This window comes from Formica exsecta, unplaced genomic scaffold (genome assembly GCF_003651465.1).
Source record: "Formica exsecta isolate Colony F162 unplaced genomic scaffold, ASM365146v1 scaffold51, whole genome shotgun sequence".
NCBI classification, from domain to species: Eukaryota; Metazoa; Arthropoda; class Insecta; order Hymenoptera; family Formicidae; genus Formica; species Formica exsecta.
Window position 1 is genome coordinate 344,674 of NW_021852343.1, and position 20,745 is coordinate 365,418.

Below are 20,745 nucleotides of genomic sequence, written 5' to 3' on the forward strand. Positions count from 1 at the left end.
CATATATATGTAGGTATAAATTAATTAATAAATTAATAATCGCTATCGAAATGAATTCGACGACATAACACAATTTTATTTATGATTAAAAAAGCATAAATATATAAAGCGTAATGTTATTAATTTTATGATCTTTAAAATCGATTCTTTTCGAATACAAATAAATCATATAAAAAATTTTATTTTACATATTTTAGTCATGTTATTAAATTTATTTATTAAAATATATATTTAATGAACATCATTATTTAATCATTTCTACAAAAATTATAAGTGTGGGTTGATATACCTGGACAAAAATAAATGTCGAAAAAATACTGACAAAAAACACTTTTTGTATCCGCCCGAAATATGATTGCTCATAAGGCCATAAGCCAAGTATCTTAAGAACTACTCGATTGATCTTGTTATAATATTCGTCTGTCGCGTGCATCTTGTACGAGAGCTACGACACAACTGTGACATAGACCTTTGTATTCTTGCATTATTTCTTTCAATATCGCTCATGAATTTTTTTAAATGATTGGTCTTATCATACAACGATAGTTATAATAAAATGGTGGTTATAGCTTTCTAACAGTGAGAGGTAATTTATTCATGAGCCATTTATTCATAGGCAAAAGCGAATTAGCGAAATTACCTCAATTTGTAATTAAGAGCGATGTTAAAATTTATAACATTAAAAATTGTCTTGCGCAAACGCAATCATGACTTTCTTTTTCCTCAGAAAAAAAAAGTTTCAGTTCTTGTCGGTGCATCGTAGGAAGCATTACACTCATTTTATATCAGATCACAGTGTAGAGCGCAAATCATATTTTAAAAAAAGCTGCAGATAGATTTATTCATTATTATTATACATATATAGTCTCCATAATCGCGATTTTTATATTTTTTGATTATATTTTTTTTAAGAAAGTTATAAGCAAAAATGCTAACATCCAAATTTTCATATAGCGACAGGTGAGTTTGGCCGACTTATTTATTACAATATGTATGTGTACTTATTAAAATAAATATTTATACGTATAAGGTTTTAACTACTGCACAAAAATGTGCAGCATTCTCTAATATGTATATAATTTCAGAAAAATATAAAATAATGATAATAATAATAATAACATATTATTATTACAATTATTATTAAATATTGCAAAAAAATCATAAATTACCTAATCTGATTAACAAGGTTATTCAGGTACCTGTTTTTCTCTTTGATGGATTATCTATTTATTAGTATTGCCTAATTTAGTATTGTATGTATAATTATCAGGAATGAAATAATGTACGTTTATTTAATACATTACTTTAGCTATATTCATCAAAAATTTATAATGTACATATGCTGCATGACTATATTTATTTCTGGTAGATATAGATCTACCAGAGTGATAATGAATTTTCCTTCTCGGATTATTATCTCGTAGAATAAATTACCGTGAAATAAGATACTGCCGTATTAGTAAGCTGAGGAAGACACATAATCGTAAATCCACATTAGTTCAATTCTCTTTTGTTATTAAAAGATTTTTAATTTTACCATAGCAAAACCTTCCAAAGATGCAATAAATATGCTGCCACATCCTATAGTGACATTTATCGTCCCTTTTCGCATTATAAATAGTAACAATTTCTGCGTATGCAACGGTGCTGCATACCACAGTCCATTATAACTGCAATTTTTAAATATGTTAATAGTCTACAAAATATATTTTTTTTAATGTTAGAATCAGAACTGTTTATATTAGCAAAAAATAATTTTTACTTTATAATTAATGTTAAATTGGTTGTATTTTTAACAATATCACAGAATAATATGTATGATATATAATACACACATATATATATATGCATTTATATATATATGCATGTATGTATGTTCATAAATAAGGAAAATAGATTTATAAATACAAAGTTTTCAAAAGTTCTACAAGAAACCGATACTCACGTTGCTTTAAATAACTTTATGCCATGATCTGTTATTTCTTGTCCGGCATAATTAGCGAAGAACAAATATATCAGATGAGTAACTATAAATACGGCGAATATAGATGCCTCACTGTTATTGTTCGTTAATGTTGCCAATTGAAGAAACTATGACGGATTGTGACTCAATAATCAGTCCAATTAAGTAGAATAAAAATAGAAGAAAAAGGGGGAGGGGGGGGGGCAAAAAGATATTACTTACTTGAAAAAGATTGAAACTTAAAGAGCTGATGCCAACTATGATCAGAATAGCGTATGATACCATAAAAGTGGATGTTAAAAATTCGGTAAACCTTTAACGAAGCGCTAGATATTGGAACTATTATATAAATAGTGCAAACCTCGAAATATATTCATTGATGCTAACTATTATGCTTATATTATTAAGATTACGTAAATTTACTTAATTAAAATTACGTAAATTTAATTCCTTAATATACTTAATTAAAAATTTTAATTAATTTGTAACTCAGATTGCATTTAATACGTATCGAAAAGAAATATTAAGTATTAAACGTGCAACATAAGGCAATAAAATTTTGGAATTGGTCAATTTTAATTCATAAGAAATGATAAAAAAGAGATAGGATGCTACAAAATATTATAACAAAGATGTAAAAATACTAACTCGATCGCCCTTCGATGTATAACAATCGCATGTACAATCCTATGGTGAAGCAAATACTCTCTTCTAGGACCAGAGATCTCTAATACACTTTTCTCAATCGCGTTCTCTATTCGATAGCTATATAAATCTATATTTAGATTGAAACAAGTGTTACAGGAATACAAGCGCATTTATGACATTACCTTGCTACTTTAAATAGTGCACACGCGTGCAAAATGTACATCATAATTGTCGCAGCTGTGCCAAATATTGCGATTATTACTATGAAAGCGGCTATTAACTCGTGCAACAATAAAGCGTAGATATATTTCTCTTGGTTAACAAAGTATTCCGTTATTACGATAAGTTGACAGAGCCGTGATTCGTTCAACGGTGTTATAATATCAAGGATCACCGGCAAAAGTTGAAGTATTCCGCAAAAAGATGCGCCTAATAAAGTGAATGCTAAAAAAAGTTAAACTTTAGTCTCTTAATTTGAATTCAACTATGTAAATTATTCCGAAAAAATAAGTTCTAAGTTGCGTTCAAACACGGTCTTTGTCTTAATTAAAAGCAATTTAAAAAAGTTACGCAAAAACAATGTATGACATCTATATTACCATATATATATATCGAGAGTTTCATCACATAGAGGTGATGTTAAGTCCGAAATCTTAACCTCACAGGAATGAGAAAAAACGTTTAAATATTCGAATTTTATACATAGGAATGCAATTTTCATACGTTTTGGATAAAAAGACATTAGAAATACTAATATCTCATTTAATATGTTATTTTAAAAATATATATAATATCTGCATATGTCATTTTAATTAATATCATTTTTCAAAAAATTGGGAATACGTCTTATAAGTTCTGAAACATCCTGTATATAAAGTGGATAACTATATTAGTATCTTCTTTTTTACCCATTACAGTCACCGTGAAAAGTCTGGAGTTGTAAGCGTATTTCTCTATAATATCAATTTCCAATTTATTTTGTAACAATCTCCAATCATTTCGGATTTGCTCCATTAATTGCTTGATCTGTTTATTCCATTATTCCCCTTATCAATAGTTAGAATATAATTTAATTTACGAATGTGTTATAAAAAAACATTGAAATAAACGACTCTTGTTGGACTTACACTATCTGCTTGAATGATAAAAAGGCCATACTTTATAGTGCCAAAAAGAGTGGGAAAGACGATTGACAGAATCTTGAGAAAAAGATTTATATTGTATTGGGTCGTAATAAATACCAGCAACTGTGTGGGAACAATGTTCAAAATATATCAGATTATGTTCCACATATAAAACTCGTTTTATTACACGATAAATTAGAAACCTTCTTGAAGCGATTTTTTACAAAGCATCAGAGAAAAAAATCAATTCTTTATATACATATTAGTATTTTCTAATAATTTTTTTAATGCAAAACATTTTTGAAATTTTTATAATCGGTTTATTGAGATTATATGTATATATATATTTGATACAAGGACTTTTATATTAAAAATATTATATATTGTATCAAGAGAAAAACATTCTCCAAAAATATTTATTCTTTTCAGCGTTTATCGTAATATTTTTGCGCTTTTTAAAAACGTATATAAAATATAACTTATAAATTAAAAAGCTTTTATATTTTATAATATTATTGATATAAAAATTGTAGATTTTATATAGAAAATAAAATGAAAAGGCATTAGGATAAAAACGGAAATGAAAGATATCTCTTAATATGCATTTAACGAATGCTACTATACACTCAATTGACAAAAATTAGAAATGTAACTGGATGTATACCTGGGCAAGAATAAATGTTAAAAGAATACCGGCAAACAGCACTTTATGTATTTGCGTGAGATACGACTGCTGATAAGGCCATAAGCCAAGTGTCTTAAGAATTACTTGATTGATCTTGTAATAACGCTCTTCTATCGCGTGCATCTTACACGAGAGTTGCGATACGAGTGTGGTATAAATTTTTATCATTTTCGCATTATTTCTCTCAAAATTTTCTATGAATTTTTAACGATCGATATCTTCGCACGACGATAGTTATAGAGATGATTGATACAAGGACTTTTATATTAAAAATATTATATATTGTATCAAGAGAAAAACATTCTCCAAAAATATTTATTCTTTTCAGCGTTTATCGTAATATTTTTGCGCTTTTTAAAAACGTATATAAAATATAACTTATAAATTAAAAAGCTTTTATATTTTATAATATTATTGATATAAAAATTGTAGATTTTATATAGAAAATAAAATGAAAAGGCATTAGGATAAAAACGGAAATGAAAGATATCTCTTAATATGCATTTAACGAATGCTACTATACACTCAATTGACAAAAATTAGAAATGTAACTGGATGTATACCTGGGCAAGAATAAATGTTAAAAGAATACCGGCAAACAGCACTTTATGTATTTGCGTGAGATACGACTGCTGATAAGGCCATAAGCCAAGTGTCTTAAGAATTACTTGATTGATCTTGTAATAACGCTCTTCTATCGCGTGCATCTTACACGAGAGTTGCGATACGAGTGTGGTATAAATTTTTATCATTTTCGCATTATTTCTCTCAAAATTTTCTATGAATTTTTAACGATCGATATCTTCGCACGACGATAGTTATAGAGATGATTATATCATTTCAAATAATGGGACAACGTATTCGTGATAAAGGCGAAAACAAATTGGCTTAAATTACCTCAATTTGTAATAGAGCAATATGTCTTTAACGCGTAGACTGAATAATATTCTTGCGCAAACGCAGTTATGACTTTTTTTTCTTGACAATTGAAAAAGTTTCAGTTTCTTTTCGTCCATTGTAGAGAACGTTATTCGCTTTGCATCGGGCTATAATATAGTATCAACAAACTGTACGAACATTTATTTGCTATTATTCGTAGTGTATATATAGACAATTGTCGCATCATGTGTTTATCCTTCTTCTTTCTTTATTATATCTTTAATTAAATTCAATCAATTCCAATTTTAAATTTACATCATTACTCGAAATTTAATTCGCGAAAAATCGTTCTTTTTAAGCGCTTACATCTAAAAAAAATTATTGATTTTTCATTTATCTTCGTTAAAAATCGACTTTTTGATCAAGCTAATCAAAAATTCTTCCTTTAAAAGAATATTCGGTAATTTTGACATTTTTCTTTATATGTATATCGACACGGAAAAAAATGCTGTTGCTTCAATTAAAGTCTACGTCATGGGCTGCCAACAAACATATGTAGTTCATTCAATGATATTTTTATTGGACCAAATATCTGGATTATTAAAACAACTGTCCAGATATTTGATTTAATAAAAATATTATTGAATGAACTATGTATGTTTGTTGGCAACCTGTGACGTAGACTTTAATTGAAGCAACAGTATTTTTTTCCGTGAATTTATATCAAATCTAAGAACCAGATTGCAGCTTTAAATTTAGGAATATAGCTCTAAAAATATTGTGAAGCACATTCACATTACTTTCAATAGCTTATCACATAATCTATTTTATTATTCGTTTGCCGTAATTAATGGCAAATATATGCATGATTAAAATAAATAATAGAAATCAACATATAGCGAATATATACACTGCATCGATATTATCCGTTAATGTTAATGTCAATTAAAGAAATTACAACAAAATGTTATTCCATGAATTTTAATAAATAGTTAGTTCAGCCTAATATAATATAAATATTAAAATATTTATATAAAGTTTTAACTGCAATGTGTATATACGTATATTTCGTTGAAGGAAATAATAAAATGTGTAATGCAAAAGAACAGATGTTTAAATAGTATCTTTTTTTTTCTCCATAAGACAAATTTAGTAATGCTTATTGTTAGACGAATGCAAAACTGCGATGTAATTCATACTTCTTAAGAAAAAAATTGTTTTTTTCTAATACAATTTTATACACTCATACTTTACTCACCATAGAAGTACACGCAGCATTCTAGCTTAATAGTAGCTCAGTGCATACTTACCTGAAAATAGAAAATATCGTGTATTAGTGATAATAATATATTTAATAAGTTAACATTATATTTCTCATGAATCTCTCTGAAGTCTCTCTTTTGTGTGTTTGTGTGTGTGTGGTCGCGCGCGCGCGTGTATATTATAAATATTAAGTGAAAACTCTCTTAGAAATAATCCTAGTGCTTTTTTATTTTATTAGGAATTTTAATACCTTTCATATTGAGTTCCGTTCGAGACGATTGTGACTGATAAATATCACCGAGAATAAACGGCGACTTTTTCATTATTACATGATTGCATGAGAACGATATGTTATGCATCATTTCTCATGTTACCATATGACTCCCTTCATAGCCCTTGCAGTTTTCACACGCAAGCTAATAAAGGTGCAAATTATTTCAATTGCTAGGTCTAAAAAAGGGTTTTTTCCTAACTAACACATATGATGATGTTCTCACATTTATTTTCACTGTGAAATAGATAGAAATAAAATAGCATATTATTTTCACTCTTAATCTCAACACTAGAGTATTGTTGTATGTCACTTTTGAATATTACATTAGAAATTCAGTCGTAATAAAAGCATATCTGAGAAAAAAGGTATTATTAAAGATATTATTAAAAGTATTTAAATATATATTTGGCATTAATTTTCTGGCTTTTTGCGCTTCAGAAAAACAAGTCTTTATAAGTTATTAATGTTTATTTTTTATAATAAAATTATAATGTACGCACACATAAACATAATACACTTAAAATCAAGTGATTTCATCGCTAAATGCAAATTTCTAACACTGACTATTAATATTCATGTAATAGATAGCTTTCATTGGAATGAATAAAGAACTGTGAAATACGATATTGATGTTGTTACAAACTAAAACACATAAATATTTTTTTGGTATAATTTTGGTAATTATATTGAATATGATGTTGATCGCGATACATTCATTACCATTTTACAGCATTTGTGCGAACAATCAAATATTCCTTTGATCGTCAGATAAAGGTCTTTATTATTATTTTGTAATAGAAATGGAAATAATTTTCGTATATTCCGAGGAGCTGTATACCACGGCAAATTGTATCTATAAATATATGTATGTATGTATATATGTATGTGTGTAAATGTGAATTTGTATAAAAAATAAGTTATTCATGCTTTCAAAAAGCTCTTCAAAATTTCGAACTTCTGCTTTGAATCCACCATTTTTTTCATTTATTAAAAAGACAATAAGTATTACGTGATAATAATGATATGTAAGACACATTTTTTGAGACAAATACGTACATTGTTTTGAAAATATCAGCATTAAGATCTGTGATTTGTTGACCGACGTGACAAATAGCAAATGTAATAATAAAATAGCCAATAACGAGAACAAAAGATATAATTATTTCAACCAAATCCTTGAACGCTGTTACTGCCTTAAGACACTGCAATATTTAAACACAATATTTAAACACACTCTTATATCGTATAATTAAATAATATTTATTGTCGGTATAATTAAATAATATTTATTTGTCGGAATGTTTACACAAGAAATAGATTGTACCAAAGATAATTATATGGTATGGTTACTCACTCGGAACATATTAATACTTAAGGATGCCACGGTGATTATAAGCGCGAAAAGCATCGGTGTGTCTAAATTTGAGATGATAAAGTTGCATAACCTTTAATAATTACAAAAATTTCATATTATAACGTGCGAAACGCTGTAAAAATATTTTTATCGTGTTTAAAATCAAGCACATATATATTAATCAAATATTAGAAACAAAACTTTAATTAGTTAATGAATTTAGTGTTTTTTAATATAAGTTAGCATTTTAAAATGTTCCACAATCATGTTTTATATAAAAAATTAATACAATTAATATTAAAGATTCTCGACTAGGTTCTCGACTAAGACTTCTCGACTGACAAAATTTTGTAATCTTTAATATTAATTTTATTAATTTTCTTATATTAATGTGCATGCAAAGCCTTCAAAAATCATAATCATAAAATTGAATAAGTAAACTTCGCATTTTACTTTAAAACATTTTTAGAAATTGCATACATACAATATATCGAGATAAAGCTCGAAGATTAGAAAATTAAAATAAGGCGCTCAACCCAAGCAATTAGTTCATTTTTACGTGAATGTCTTCAATTTAATTTGCAAAATATTATTCGCTAATTAATTTTAGGGGAATCTCTGCTTGTATTGTTAAATTTGAATGCACTGAAATGTTTAATATCAAAAATAATAAAGTTTTAAAAAATAATAACTTTTGCATTAAATATGCGCTATAAAAAAATGAAAAAAAGTTTGTGATTTCTAGGCTCTACATATATACAAACTGAACAGTTCTACGATGGACGTCAACAGCGCAAACTAATCTCTCATAAATTATATACTCCTTTTCTGCACTAGAAAACCGTAATATATTTAGATCCATTACAATCTCCATTCGATAGCTGTAAAGACATTGATATATTATATATATTATAATATTATATAATTATTTCGCATTTGATTAATTCGAATTCTCACTTGGCTACTTTCAACATTGCACATATGTGTAAAGTAAAACCCAAAACCATAAATCCCGTAGCCGATACTGTTATCAAGGCTAAGCATGTGACAACTACCGTATGCAATACTATGAAAGTATAATACTTGTATTGATCGACGAAATATTCCGATATTATGTGCAGATGTGGTAATCGACTATCATTTCGATTTAAAACGATGTTACGACTTATCGGTATAGCGTAATACAATATAATGCTAAGCAAAGTAAAACAAGTAGGATCTGAAAAATGTCGGCATAGATTAGTATTTTAATATATAACTGTTAATAATTATATATAACTATTTTAATATTTTTATAGCTCAATGAAAAAACATTTAGAAAAAGAATATTCTCTCATTGAGTTAATTACTAAAAAAATTATATGTAAAATTGTACAGTATTAAAATTAGATTATAATATTCTGCATGGTGTGCATTAAGTTATTTTATTATTTAAGTTTAACCACAAAATTTCGCTTAAAATACGCGCAATGCAAAACATTGAAGATGCGATAGCGTTTAATTACAATAGTGATTATGTTAAAAACATTAAAATTTTCATGTCATTTCTGTTAATTTAATATATACTTTTAGATTACACACGTACAGATATATGTAAACAACTCTTCATAATCGACTTACATAAAAACACTTTTGTAAGCATTTGTGCCATACAGGTATAATCCTCCAATATTGCGAGTTCTACATTATTTTCACAGGACTTCCAATCAAAAAATATGCGATCCATCATTCCCTTTAACTATCAAAACAATGATTATCGATTTATACAAAAACAAAATAAAATTCGCTGTTGACTTACAAAGTCCTTTTTGAAATAGTATATTCCATATATAAAGAACGCGAAAATAACAAAGAAAAGAAAGGAAAGGACATCAACCAACATGTTTATAGTGCATTCGTGCGTGATAAATACAGCGAACTAGAAATGATAATTGTATTAATAGCAACATAGTGATAATATTATTTAAATCCAAAGAAAGGATAAATAAAGAAATACCTGGACAAATAACCCTGATATATATATGCTTATCATAATTATTTCCTGAACGCGTGTCCATATTGTATTCTGATAAGGCCATATGCCAAGTATCTTTAGCAAAATTCGAACGATCTTATCATGACGATATTCCAGTGAGGACATCTCCGACGAGAGTCAAAGTGCAAATGAAAGAGAGAAGTACTCTTTGAAGAATTGAACAAAAACCCTTTTCTCTTGTGCCTTAATATATTAGATATTCCATACCTAATATTCCGCATTTTCAGTGTAATTTGCCAAGATATCGCGCGAAATAATCAAAATGAATAAATGATAGCGTATAATTTAATGCAATTACGGTAGGGGGAAAAGCGAGAGTAAAACTTGTAATATAGATTCATGTGAGAAACAACCAACTGCATATAATAAAACAAAAGCGGCGACATACGCTGGTGACATCAATCGACGTAATTACGCTTTGAAACGACGCTCCATTTTCTGAACATTTAATATTTTTGGCGAAAATATTTTTTATGCTATATCTCGATTTGCGCATGAAAGTGTCATCTGACGAAGGGTTTCATATATAGTGAATTCAAAACTCAACCTATCAATGCTAAATAAAATAATGCTTCATTAATTAAATATAATGTGAAACAGAAAAAAAATAACTCATTCAATTTATTAAATTTAAAATTAATTTAATTTTATATACATAATGTAATAAATGTATTTTATATAGGCTATATATAATGTACGGCTAATTTTATTATTCTCTTTATGTGCATTATAATTTCTTACTTTTAATTTCATATAATATAGTATTTTTTATTTTGTTTGCAGTACATCTTGGTTTTTAATAAATTTATTTATTATTGATTATATAGGGATGTGTATCATCATTAATTTGATTTTAACAAGACTGTTTAAATTTATGCGAAACCATAATTAATAATAGCGTAAAAATTGTTCGATAAAATTTTAATTATATTTCATTAGAATGTCACATTAGTTATAATACAAGATAATTAGTTTTGACGATGAATATGTATTGTAATGCAATAATAATTGACAAGTAGTTTTTATACACAATCGTAAGTAAATAGTTTATACAATTAAATATAATAAAATTATATATTTCATACCAAGAATACAGAATTAAAATTATACAACTATGGCAACTATATATGAAATGTATATCGAGTCTATGTATGTTGAGTCAGAATCTCCCAAAACGTTATATTAATTAAATTAATTACATATAAATAATTATATATAAAATTAATATTAAATATACGAACATATGAAAAAGGTAAATTACCTATATCTGAAAATTTTCAGTGCGTTATTACTATTTTGTGTAAAGTTTTGCTTGTACATTGCATGTATATGTATTAGCGTGACGATTTGAGAGTGATATCTTATCACTATTGTAGAGAATAAATTACTGTCAAGTAAGACAGCGACTTGGTAAGAAGCTACAAAATTTAATATTGCTTTTATATTTTTGTTTTTAGAGTTGGATGAAATTAATTCTGTCTGGTTGATGCAAATTGTGCAAAATCATATAAAAAAGTTTCAAAGTCTATATTTTTCGTAATTTTTATTTTCAAGTAATTTGCAATTCTTTTTGCTTCCTTACTATATAATGTATAATGTTATACATTACCGTGGAAAAACCTTCCAGCGATGCTACAAACATGTTGCAAAGAACTAATTGAAAACCTTTTATCATCCTTTGCATTAAGAACAATAGTATCTTTTGTGATGACAAGGGAGCAATGTACCACGATACATTATATCTGAAGAATTGAAAAGATGTTTATATTAAATATTTAATCTAAAAATATAATATATAAAATTTGTACTATATTTATTTTATATATATCTTTATATAGAAATTTAATAGCTATACATAGCATAATAACAATGACTCTGTGTGTATGTGTGCGTGCGTGCGTGCGTGCATATGTGTAATATCAGGATTTCTATTCAAGTATTCTATAAAATTGACGTTTTCAGTTTCAAATACTTTTAATTCTTGTTTTCATTAAATTCCGATTAACATATTCCGATTAAAATTTTATGATATACTCACATTGCGTTAAAAATTTCGACAGTATGATCGGTTACTTCTTGTCCGATATAATTGGCCAGAAACATATAGATGAGGTGACCAAATACAACTACAACACTTGAAAATAATTCTTTCATATTTTTTGTAGTAGACGGTTGAAGAAGCTGCAATGTGTTATTTGCACATTACAGTGATATGCTTGATATGTGATTTTTTAGTATGTTGGGCATATACATAAAGTTTACTTAAGTAACTAGTAAATCAGCAAACCCATTATATACATTATACTTACATGATATAAATTAATGCTCATGGAAGCAACACCAACAATAATTAAAATAGAAAATGCAATCATAAAAGTTGATACGATGAAATCAAAAAATCTTAAAAAAAAATATAATCTATATCAATGAAAAATGATTTTATGATATATAAGAGAAAAATCTTGATATTTGATAAATAGAAAAAACATCCTTATTAAAATATGTATTATCGAGAGAAATATATCTCTAAAATTATTTAAAAAAATATGACAAAAATTATTTTAATATAAAACTTGTAATATTCATTTTAAAAAAATCAATTTTATATATTAATAAATAAATCGCGTATTTGTTTACACACGACCTGTTCAATTTTCGATAGGAAAAATATACTTGCTTATATCTTTCTCTTATATTTGCACATTACAGTGATATGCTTGATATGTGATTTTTTAGTATGTTGGGCATATACATAAAGTTTACTTAAGTAACTAGTAAATCAGCAAACCCATTATATACATTATACTTACATGATATAAATTAATGCTCATGGAAGCAACACCAACAATAATTAAAATAGAAAATGCAATCATAAAAGTTGATACGATGAAATCAAAAAATCTTAAAAAGAAATATAATCTATATCAATGAAAAATGATTTTATGATATATAAGAGAAAAATCTTGATATTTGATAAATAGAAAAAACATCCTTATTAAAATATGTATTATCGAGAGAAATATATCTCTAAAATTATTTAAAAAAATATGACAAAAATTATTTTAATATAAAACTTGTAATATTCATTTAAAAAAAATCAATTTTATATATTAATAAATAAATCGCGTATTTGTTTACACACGACCTGTTCAATTTTCGATAGGAAAAATATACTTGCTTATATCTTTCTCTTATATGTATATCGAGTCTATGTATGTTGAGTCAGAATCTCCCAAAACGTTATATTAATTAAATTAATTACATATAAATAATTATATATAAAATTAATATTAAATATACGAACATATGAAAAAGGTAAATTACCTATATCTGAAAATTTTCAGTGCGTTATTACTATTTTGTGTAAAGTTTTGCTTGTACATTGCATGTATATGTATTAGCGTGACGATTTGAGAGTGATATCTTATCACTATTGTAGAGAATAAATTACTGTCAAGTAAGACAGCGACTTGGTAAGAAGCTACAAAATTTAATATTGCTTTTATATTTTTGTTTTTAGAGTTGGATGAAATTAATTCTGTCTGGTTGATGCAAATTGTGCAAAATCATATAAAAAAGTTTCAAAGTCTATATTTTTCGTAATTTTTATTTTCAAGTAATTTGCAATTCTTTTTGCTTCCTTACTATATAATGTATAATGTTATACATTACCGTGGAAAAACCTTCCAGCGATGCTACAAACATGTTGCAAAGAACTAATTGAAAACCTTTTATCATCCTTTGCATTAAGAACAATAGTATCTTTTGTGATGACAAGGGAGCAATGTACCACGATACATTATATCTGAAGAATTGAAAAGATGTTTATATTAAATATTTAATCTAAAAATATAATATATAAAATTTGTACTATATTTATTTTATATATATCTTTATATAGAAATTTAATAGCTATACATAGCATAATAACAATGACTCTGTGTGTATGTGTGCGTGCGTGCGTGCGTGCATATGTGTAATATCAGGATTTCTATTCAAGTATTCTATAAAATTGACGTTTTCAGTTTCAAATACTTTTAATTCTTGTTTTCATTAAATTCCGATTAACATATTCCGATTAAAATTTTATGATATACTCACATTGCGTTAAAAATTTCGACAGTATGATCGGTTACTTCTTGTCCGATATAATTGGCCAGAAACATATAGATGAGGTGACCAAATACAACTACAACACTTGAAAATAATTCTTTCATATTTTTTGTAGTAGACGGTTGAAGAAGCTGCAATGTGTTATTTGCACATTACAGTGATATGCTTGATATGTGATTTTTTAGTATGTTGGGCATATACATAAAGTTTACTTAAGTAACTAGTAAATCAGCAAACCCATTATATACATTATACTTACATGATATAAATTAATGCTCATGGAAGCAACACCAACAATAATTAAAATAGAAAATGCAATCATAAAAGTTGATACGATGAAATCAAAAAATCTTAAAAAGAAATATAATCTATATCAATGAAAAATGATTTTATGATATATAAGAGAAAAATCTTGATATTTGATAAATAGAAAAAACATCCTTATTAAAATATGTATTATCGAGAGAAATATATCTCTAAAATTATTTAAAAAAATATGACAAAAATTATTTTAATATAAAACTTGTAATATTCATTTAAAAAAAATCAATTTTATATATTAATAAATAAATCGCGTATTTGTTTACACACGACCTGTTCAATTTTCGATAGGGATAGGAGATATATACTTGCTTATATCTTTCTCTTATGTTCAATAACTGATATAAACAGTTCGATAAGCAAATGCGCGAGTATTAGCTGTTATACTTAATACATATTGTAAATATCCGAGTAAGTATCAGTCTACAGTTATATTGTACTTTCGATTATTTTGCATCTTGTGTTTATTGTTAAAAAAAGGTTCCGTTACGCACTTTAAAATTCTTCGATGTAAATCTACGGCGTGAATTATTCTGTCGCATATTATTCGTTCGGTCCGAGGACTAGAATTTTTCAGCCTCATGTTCTTTCCAAACACATGTTGTATTCGAAAGCTATAAATTTTCTTGATTATGGGATCAATTATACATTAATATAACAGAGTAATTCTAGATTTTTCTCACCTAACAATCTTCAACATCCCGCAACCGTGTTGCGCGTAAGCCATAGTTATTGTTCCGGTAGCAAGAATCGTGCTAAATCCTGCGAGACATGCGATAATCTCGTGTAAAACCATAAGAGGGAAATACTTTTCCGAATCGACAAAATATTCCGCCAGCACGTGCATGCTATGTGGTCGAGTTTCATTCAACGGCACAATAATATCGAGTATAATAGGCGAAATTTCAATAAAGGTAAAGACGATCAAAGAGATACAGAAGAATACTAGGAAATGTTAAAAAATAATGTAATCTCTTAGATAAGTTTTTCATATAAATTTTGGGAATCAAATATTAATTTAACCTTCGACAACCAAAGAAAGAATACGTGGATTATTTGATAAAATACTCACGTTCTGCGAAATACATCTGTGCTATGATCTATTAATCTTTGGCCGGTGTAATTACCCAAAAATATATAATAAATATGACCAAAAAGGAATAACACAGCGATAACACATTCTTCTAAATCGTCTACATATTGTGTGATTAAAAAGAGCTGTGATGGAAATCCGAAATTGTGGTTTATATAATTATAATTAGACTTACATATATACAAATGTAGAATAACGAACTTACGCGGACTAAATTAGCGGTCAAAGAAGTAACTCCCAAGCAAATTAGACAAAAATATGAAGTAGCAAAGCCGGATCTTAAACATTCGGTGAATCTTGAACAAAAAGACACTTTGAGATAATGTATAAACTATATTGACTTTTTTTATATAATAAATATAATTTTATATAATAAACTTTTTTTTTATATGTATATATTGACTCTTAAAAATAATTTATATTTTTAGCTCTTATTCCTTGCTAGTTGAAATTAATATTAACTGCAATATATGAGATACATTTAATTAGTTAAATATATGTTTGCAAAAAATAGTACAGATTAAAAAAATTTGGTAGCGAAACAAATGGAAATGAGATACCAACTTGATAGCTCTGTTGTGAATATTTATAGCACTTATAATTTTTGTGCAATATGAGCAATTTTTTTGCGATATATTTAAACCCAGTATTTCGTCAAATGCATGTTCTATTCTGTAACTAATATTATAAGAATCATATGTCACATAATCAATTATTCTCTTCTATCATATAAAAAGTAAATTAGTTAATTTTACGTCTAATGCGGAAATGTGTCGCGAAATGACAGATGTTATAATAAATAAAACCGCTTTAAAACGTTCTTATTTTTTCATTTTTGATTAATGCATATGTAATATTGAATATAAAAACAATCTTGCTGTAAAAAGAATAATTTAATGCAATTCAATTACTTTAATTTAATTCAATGTTTACCTGGCGATTTCAAACATTCCTATGGCATGTTGGATGTACGCCGCAAATAAAGACTCGGTAGAAATCATAGTGGTTAATCCTACGAGAGCTATTATGTCAATATGCAATAAAATTGGAAGATAGTATTTTTGTTGGTCAGCAAAATATTCTGCAGTTAATAATATGCTGTGTAACCGTGATTCGTTTCGTGGTGCTACGATGTCAAGAAAATCTGGCGTAAATTGAATCAATATATAAATAAACAATGCAGAATATGCAGCCACTAAAAGAGTATAACAAAATAATTTTTATGTATTTTTCGTATCGAAATCAATTATAATATATACTAATTTCGAATGATTGGATAGGTTGAATAAATGCGTTCAGAAAATATTGACCGTACAGTTAAAATGCCAAAAATAACAAAATTATTTCTCACGTGCGAAGAATATTGTACACAGTCGTCCAAAATCAGAATATTTTTTTATAATTTCAAGCTCGACCTCGGTTTTTAATAAATTCCAGTCACTTATAACATTTTTCATGAGATCCTTCACCTATTTTTGAAGCTGTATTAATTTAACTAAATCTGTGTATGTATGTGTGTGTGTATGTGCAGAGCGCCAGCCTTCATAGCGGAAATGAAAGATATACTATGCAAACTATATTTTGTTTCGTATTAGCAAATTTTGCTATAGAACTAGTATTGGCTTACTGTTTCGGTACCCATGCAAAAAGAAATATATTTTAAAACAAACACCATACAAGGTGCTGCAAATGACAAAATCTTGAGTAAAAGATCCAAACTGTACTCAGTTGTAACAAATTTCATGAACTGAAAATAATTATTGTTCATTTCAAATTGAATAAGGTTATCGTTAAAAAAATAAATAAAAAAATAAAAAATGTTATTGTTGCTACTAATAAGATAACAAAAAAATAAATAATAATATTATTTATATACATTTAATTAATTTTTATAAATGTTTTTTCTACTTAAATTATATTAATCACATTTAAAAATAGTACTTATTTTTTATTGTAAAATGTTGCTTATTATTTAATAATAGCTAATATTGGCTTTATATTAAATACAATTTAGTATATAGTATATTTTATATTTTGTATATTTAAAATATTTTTTATATCGATAAATTTATTTTATTACAATAATTTTTATGCCCATTTAATCGATATTTTTTTATACATTTTGTTTGTATTATTTCAAGTTCTTAAATATTTGATAGATATTGATAAAATTATTTACAAATTGATGGAATTTTATGTGCTATTTATTTCGCTTCATGCTCTATTGATTTTAATTAATTAATTTCTATCAAATAATAATAAAGTTGCGAAATGTATAATATAAGCAAATTTAAATATCACGATTACATTATATGTATTATATTTAAAAATTATTTACCTGTATAATGACAGAGGATACAAGAATAATGGAAGAAATAACAATTTGAATTTTCTTCATCCTCGGATCCTGGTATGGCCATAAACCAACCGAGGACAAGAGGATTCGATATATATTGTAATAGCGATGTCCTACAAAGTCCATATTCATTCAATAGTCGAAATATATCTATCCAGTCGCCATTCTCTAAATGAGCTTTGACCATTCTTAGCGTATTGTATTATGTATTATTTTAGTTTGTAAAGTTGGTATCGTATTGCAATTTTTTTTATTATTCGAAATTGCTCTGCGCTATTAAAAAGGTATATAATATTTTTGTCCTCTTATTTTCTTGAGTTTCCTCAACATGTAAGTCCATCGTGAGACAAATGGACCAATTATCTAATTACGTATTCCATAGTCTAAAGCGATGAATATAGCGATATTTTTTTTTCTCCCTCTAAACTGACGCAAGCGCAGTAGCGAGCAAACGTCTATGCCGTTCAAACACATTACATTCTCGTTTAATTCGTCCTGAGAGCAACATCATTTCTTATAACTTGTTTTAAATGCAAGACTTTACAATATCATTGGTGATAATATAAAACACGTAAAGCGAAGTACGCTTCATTCGTTTCGAAGAAAAAGATATATATACGTGTGTAATAATGTTTACTATAATCACACAATAGTAATTATATAAATATTAATTTTCCTTATATGTTAATATAGAGGGAGGGGGATTCCACAATTACCGCATATTTCTATAGTGAAAATTAATTAAAATATTCTGATACAAGGATTTTTTGAATTTTAAACAATCGAAGTCGATATTGCAGAGGGTTCGCACGTTTAACTCTGTCAGCTGTTATTGATTTTCACAGTTCAGGTCATAATGATTTTTACCGTTTAATTTTGTCTTCTAGTTTCTTACATGTAGGTTTTCGAAGCAATAGTTGATATATGTAGGTTCTATTGCAATCAGCTAAAATTGACAATTTAATTATTAACATATTTTTGCACGCAAAAATGCTTAATTTTTTCTTTAAATAAAAGTTGATAATTTATTAATTCTCCACCTATTCCATGTAAAAAGAATTATTAAGTTTAATGTTTATTTTAAGAATAAAATGTATCTCTTTTTTCGTTTCTGTCAAAAAAATATTTGCAAAAATTAATTTATTAATTAAAAACAAATTAATTCATTAATTTAAAAACAAAAGTAATCTTCAAAACTATTCCATAAATAAACATCAAATATGATAAAATTTTTAGTGGAGACAACGATCCGCCCGAGGATGAAATAAGACTTATATACAATATAATAAAAAAAGACACTATTTATTAATATAATAATACTTGCAAACAACAAAGAGTCTGTCCTATTAATAGCAAATGATTTTTTTACATCCATCTCGAATTAGTTCGACTCGGTTTTGAGATAATTATCATCTCTTCGAATACAAAACACTACCGGCTACTATTGTTTCTGTGCTCCTTTTACAGGTTTCATTGTTGTACGGAATAAATTACCGTGAAGTAAGATAGTGACATGCTCGCAAGCTGAAGAAATAAATTCGTTATTTTGAGATGAGCTAAAAATAAAGTTTATTGTCAAGCCGGCGACACAAGTTACCGTAGTAAAATTTTCCAATGACACTGAGTAAATGCCGCCCATGACGAATTTACAAGAATTCATACTTTTTTGCATCATGAATAGTAGTAGTTTTTGTATTTGCACAGGCGCCGTATACCACTGCGTATCGTATCTAAAAGTTTTTATAATATTCCATATACTAAAGAATTATTTTTATAGCGAGTTCAAACGCGTCTGATGGAAATATTAAATATATATTAAAAATATACTCGTTAACTTTAGCAATTCTTCATTATTGTCTTACCAATTTTCAATATAATTAATGACATTTGTAGTAAAGTTCTAATAAATTGCAAACAACTTTAACTTGCAAACAACGTGAAATAGCAAAACTACATATATAGCATAGAAACGGATCGTTTAAATTTTTAAACGGATAATTACGTTTTTCTAGAAATTCCCGTACTGTTGTCTATGATTTTCTGTCCCATGTAATTACATATAAACATATAGTAAAAATGACCGACTACAAATATTAGGAATAATAAAAAATTTTCCTTTTCATCTGACATAATAACGGCAACTTGAAAAAGCTGAAATGTGATAAAAAATTAAATTTGCTTTTTAAATTCAAATTCTCTAAAACACTAATCTGATATCAAAGTAAACACGTACTATAAAAGTACTGTAATTAACATATATATGGTCATATGTGACTAACATACGGTGTACAAACATGTGAATTTATTATTATTTACTTACGCGGAATAAGTTGATACTCAAGGAAGCTACCCCCAGAATAATTAGAATAAAATAGGATAATGCAAATGTAGACGACATGTATTCAAAAAACCTTTAAAAATAAAGAAATTTTATAATGCGCGTTTCATAGAAAATAATTTTAATAGATATTTGAAAAACTTTATGATAAAATCCTGTACACAATCGGCACAAAATCTGTACACAACTGGCACAAATTAATTGATATAGATTTACGTTATAAAAAATTCAGCTCTACTTTAATTTGTAGAATATCTATTTAACAAGAATTAATAAAAAAAAATAAGATAATGTAAAAA

The 20,745-nt window shown here is 26.8% G+C and overlaps 4 protein-coding genes and 1 long non-coding RNA gene across 9 annotated transcripts in view; 1 reads left to right on the forward strand and 4 right to left on the reverse strand.

The window, feature by feature from the left end:
• Positions 1 to 515, reverse strand: part of LOC115241735 — a 6,037-nt gene extending 5,522 nt beyond the window's left edge. Inside the window, exon 1 of the mRNA XM_029817661.1 lies at positions 290 to 515. Within this exon, the coding sequence (XP_029673521.1) occupies positions 290 to 433 (144 nt within the window). The 5' untranslated portion in view covers positions 434 to 515. The remainder of the gene's footprint in view (positions 1 to 289) is intronic.
• LOC115241755 overlaps positions 1 to 20,745 on the forward strand; it is a 170,292-nt gene that overhangs the window by 112,691 nt on the left and 36,856 nt on the right. The gene's annotated exons all lie outside the window — the stretch shown is intronic.
• The window catches only part of LOC115241730 (mannosyl-oligosaccharide 1,2-alpha-mannosidase IA), a 481,287-nt gene that overhangs the window by 101,356 nt on the left and 359,186 nt on the right, over positions 1 to 20,745 (reverse strand). The gene's annotated exons all lie outside the window — the stretch shown is intronic.
• Positions 1,165 to 4,652, reverse strand: LOC115241747. Its single transcript, XM_029817674.1, has 8 exons — positions 4,400 to 4,652; positions 3,739 to 3,858; positions 3,520 to 3,637; positions 2,794 to 3,055; positions 2,612 to 2,728; positions 2,186 to 2,276; positions 1,946 to 2,091; positions 1,165 to 1,670 (listed from the first exon to the last, which is right to left on the reverse strand). The coding sequence occupies exons 1-8, from the start codon at positions 4,586 to 4,588 to the stop codon at positions 1,517 to 1,519; spliced, it is 1,197 nt and encodes a 398-aa protein (XP_029673534.1). The 5' UTR covers positions 4,589 to 4,652; the 3' UTR covers positions 1,165 to 1,516.
• Positions 16,272 to 17,537, reverse strand: LOC115241753. Its single transcript, XM_029817679.1, has 2 exons — positions 17,104 to 17,537; positions 16,272 to 16,947 (listed from the first exon to the last, which is right to left on the reverse strand). Exons 1-2 carry the CDS (start codon positions 17,207 to 17,209, stop codon positions 16,682 to 16,684), a joined length of 372 nt encoding a protein of 123 aa, XP_029673539.1. The 5' UTR covers positions 17,210 to 17,537; the 3' UTR covers positions 16,272 to 16,681.

Bases quoted from the DNA above. Each gene is read 5' to 3' on its own strand.
- LOC115241753 (XM_029817679.1), bottom strand. From the start codon at position 17,209: ATGAAAAATGTTATAAGTGACTGGAATTTATTAAAAACCGAGGTCGAG. The intron at 16,948-17,103 runs GTGAGAAATAAT...ATACTCTTTTAG, and splicing joins GTGTACAATATTCTTCGCAC to TGGCTGCATATTCTGCATTG.
- LOC115241747 (XM_029817674.1), bottom strand. From the start codon at position 4,588: ATGATAAAAATTTATACCACACTCGTATCGCAACTCTCGTGTAAGATG. The intron at 2,729-2,793 runs GTAATGTCATAA...AGATTTATATAG, and splicing joins GCACTATTTAAAGTAGCAAG to CTATCGAATAGAGAACGCGA. The intron at 1,671-1,945 runs GTGAGTATCGGT...TAAAAATTGCAG, and splicing joins ATAAAGTTATTTAAAGCAAC to TTATAATGGACTGTGGTATG.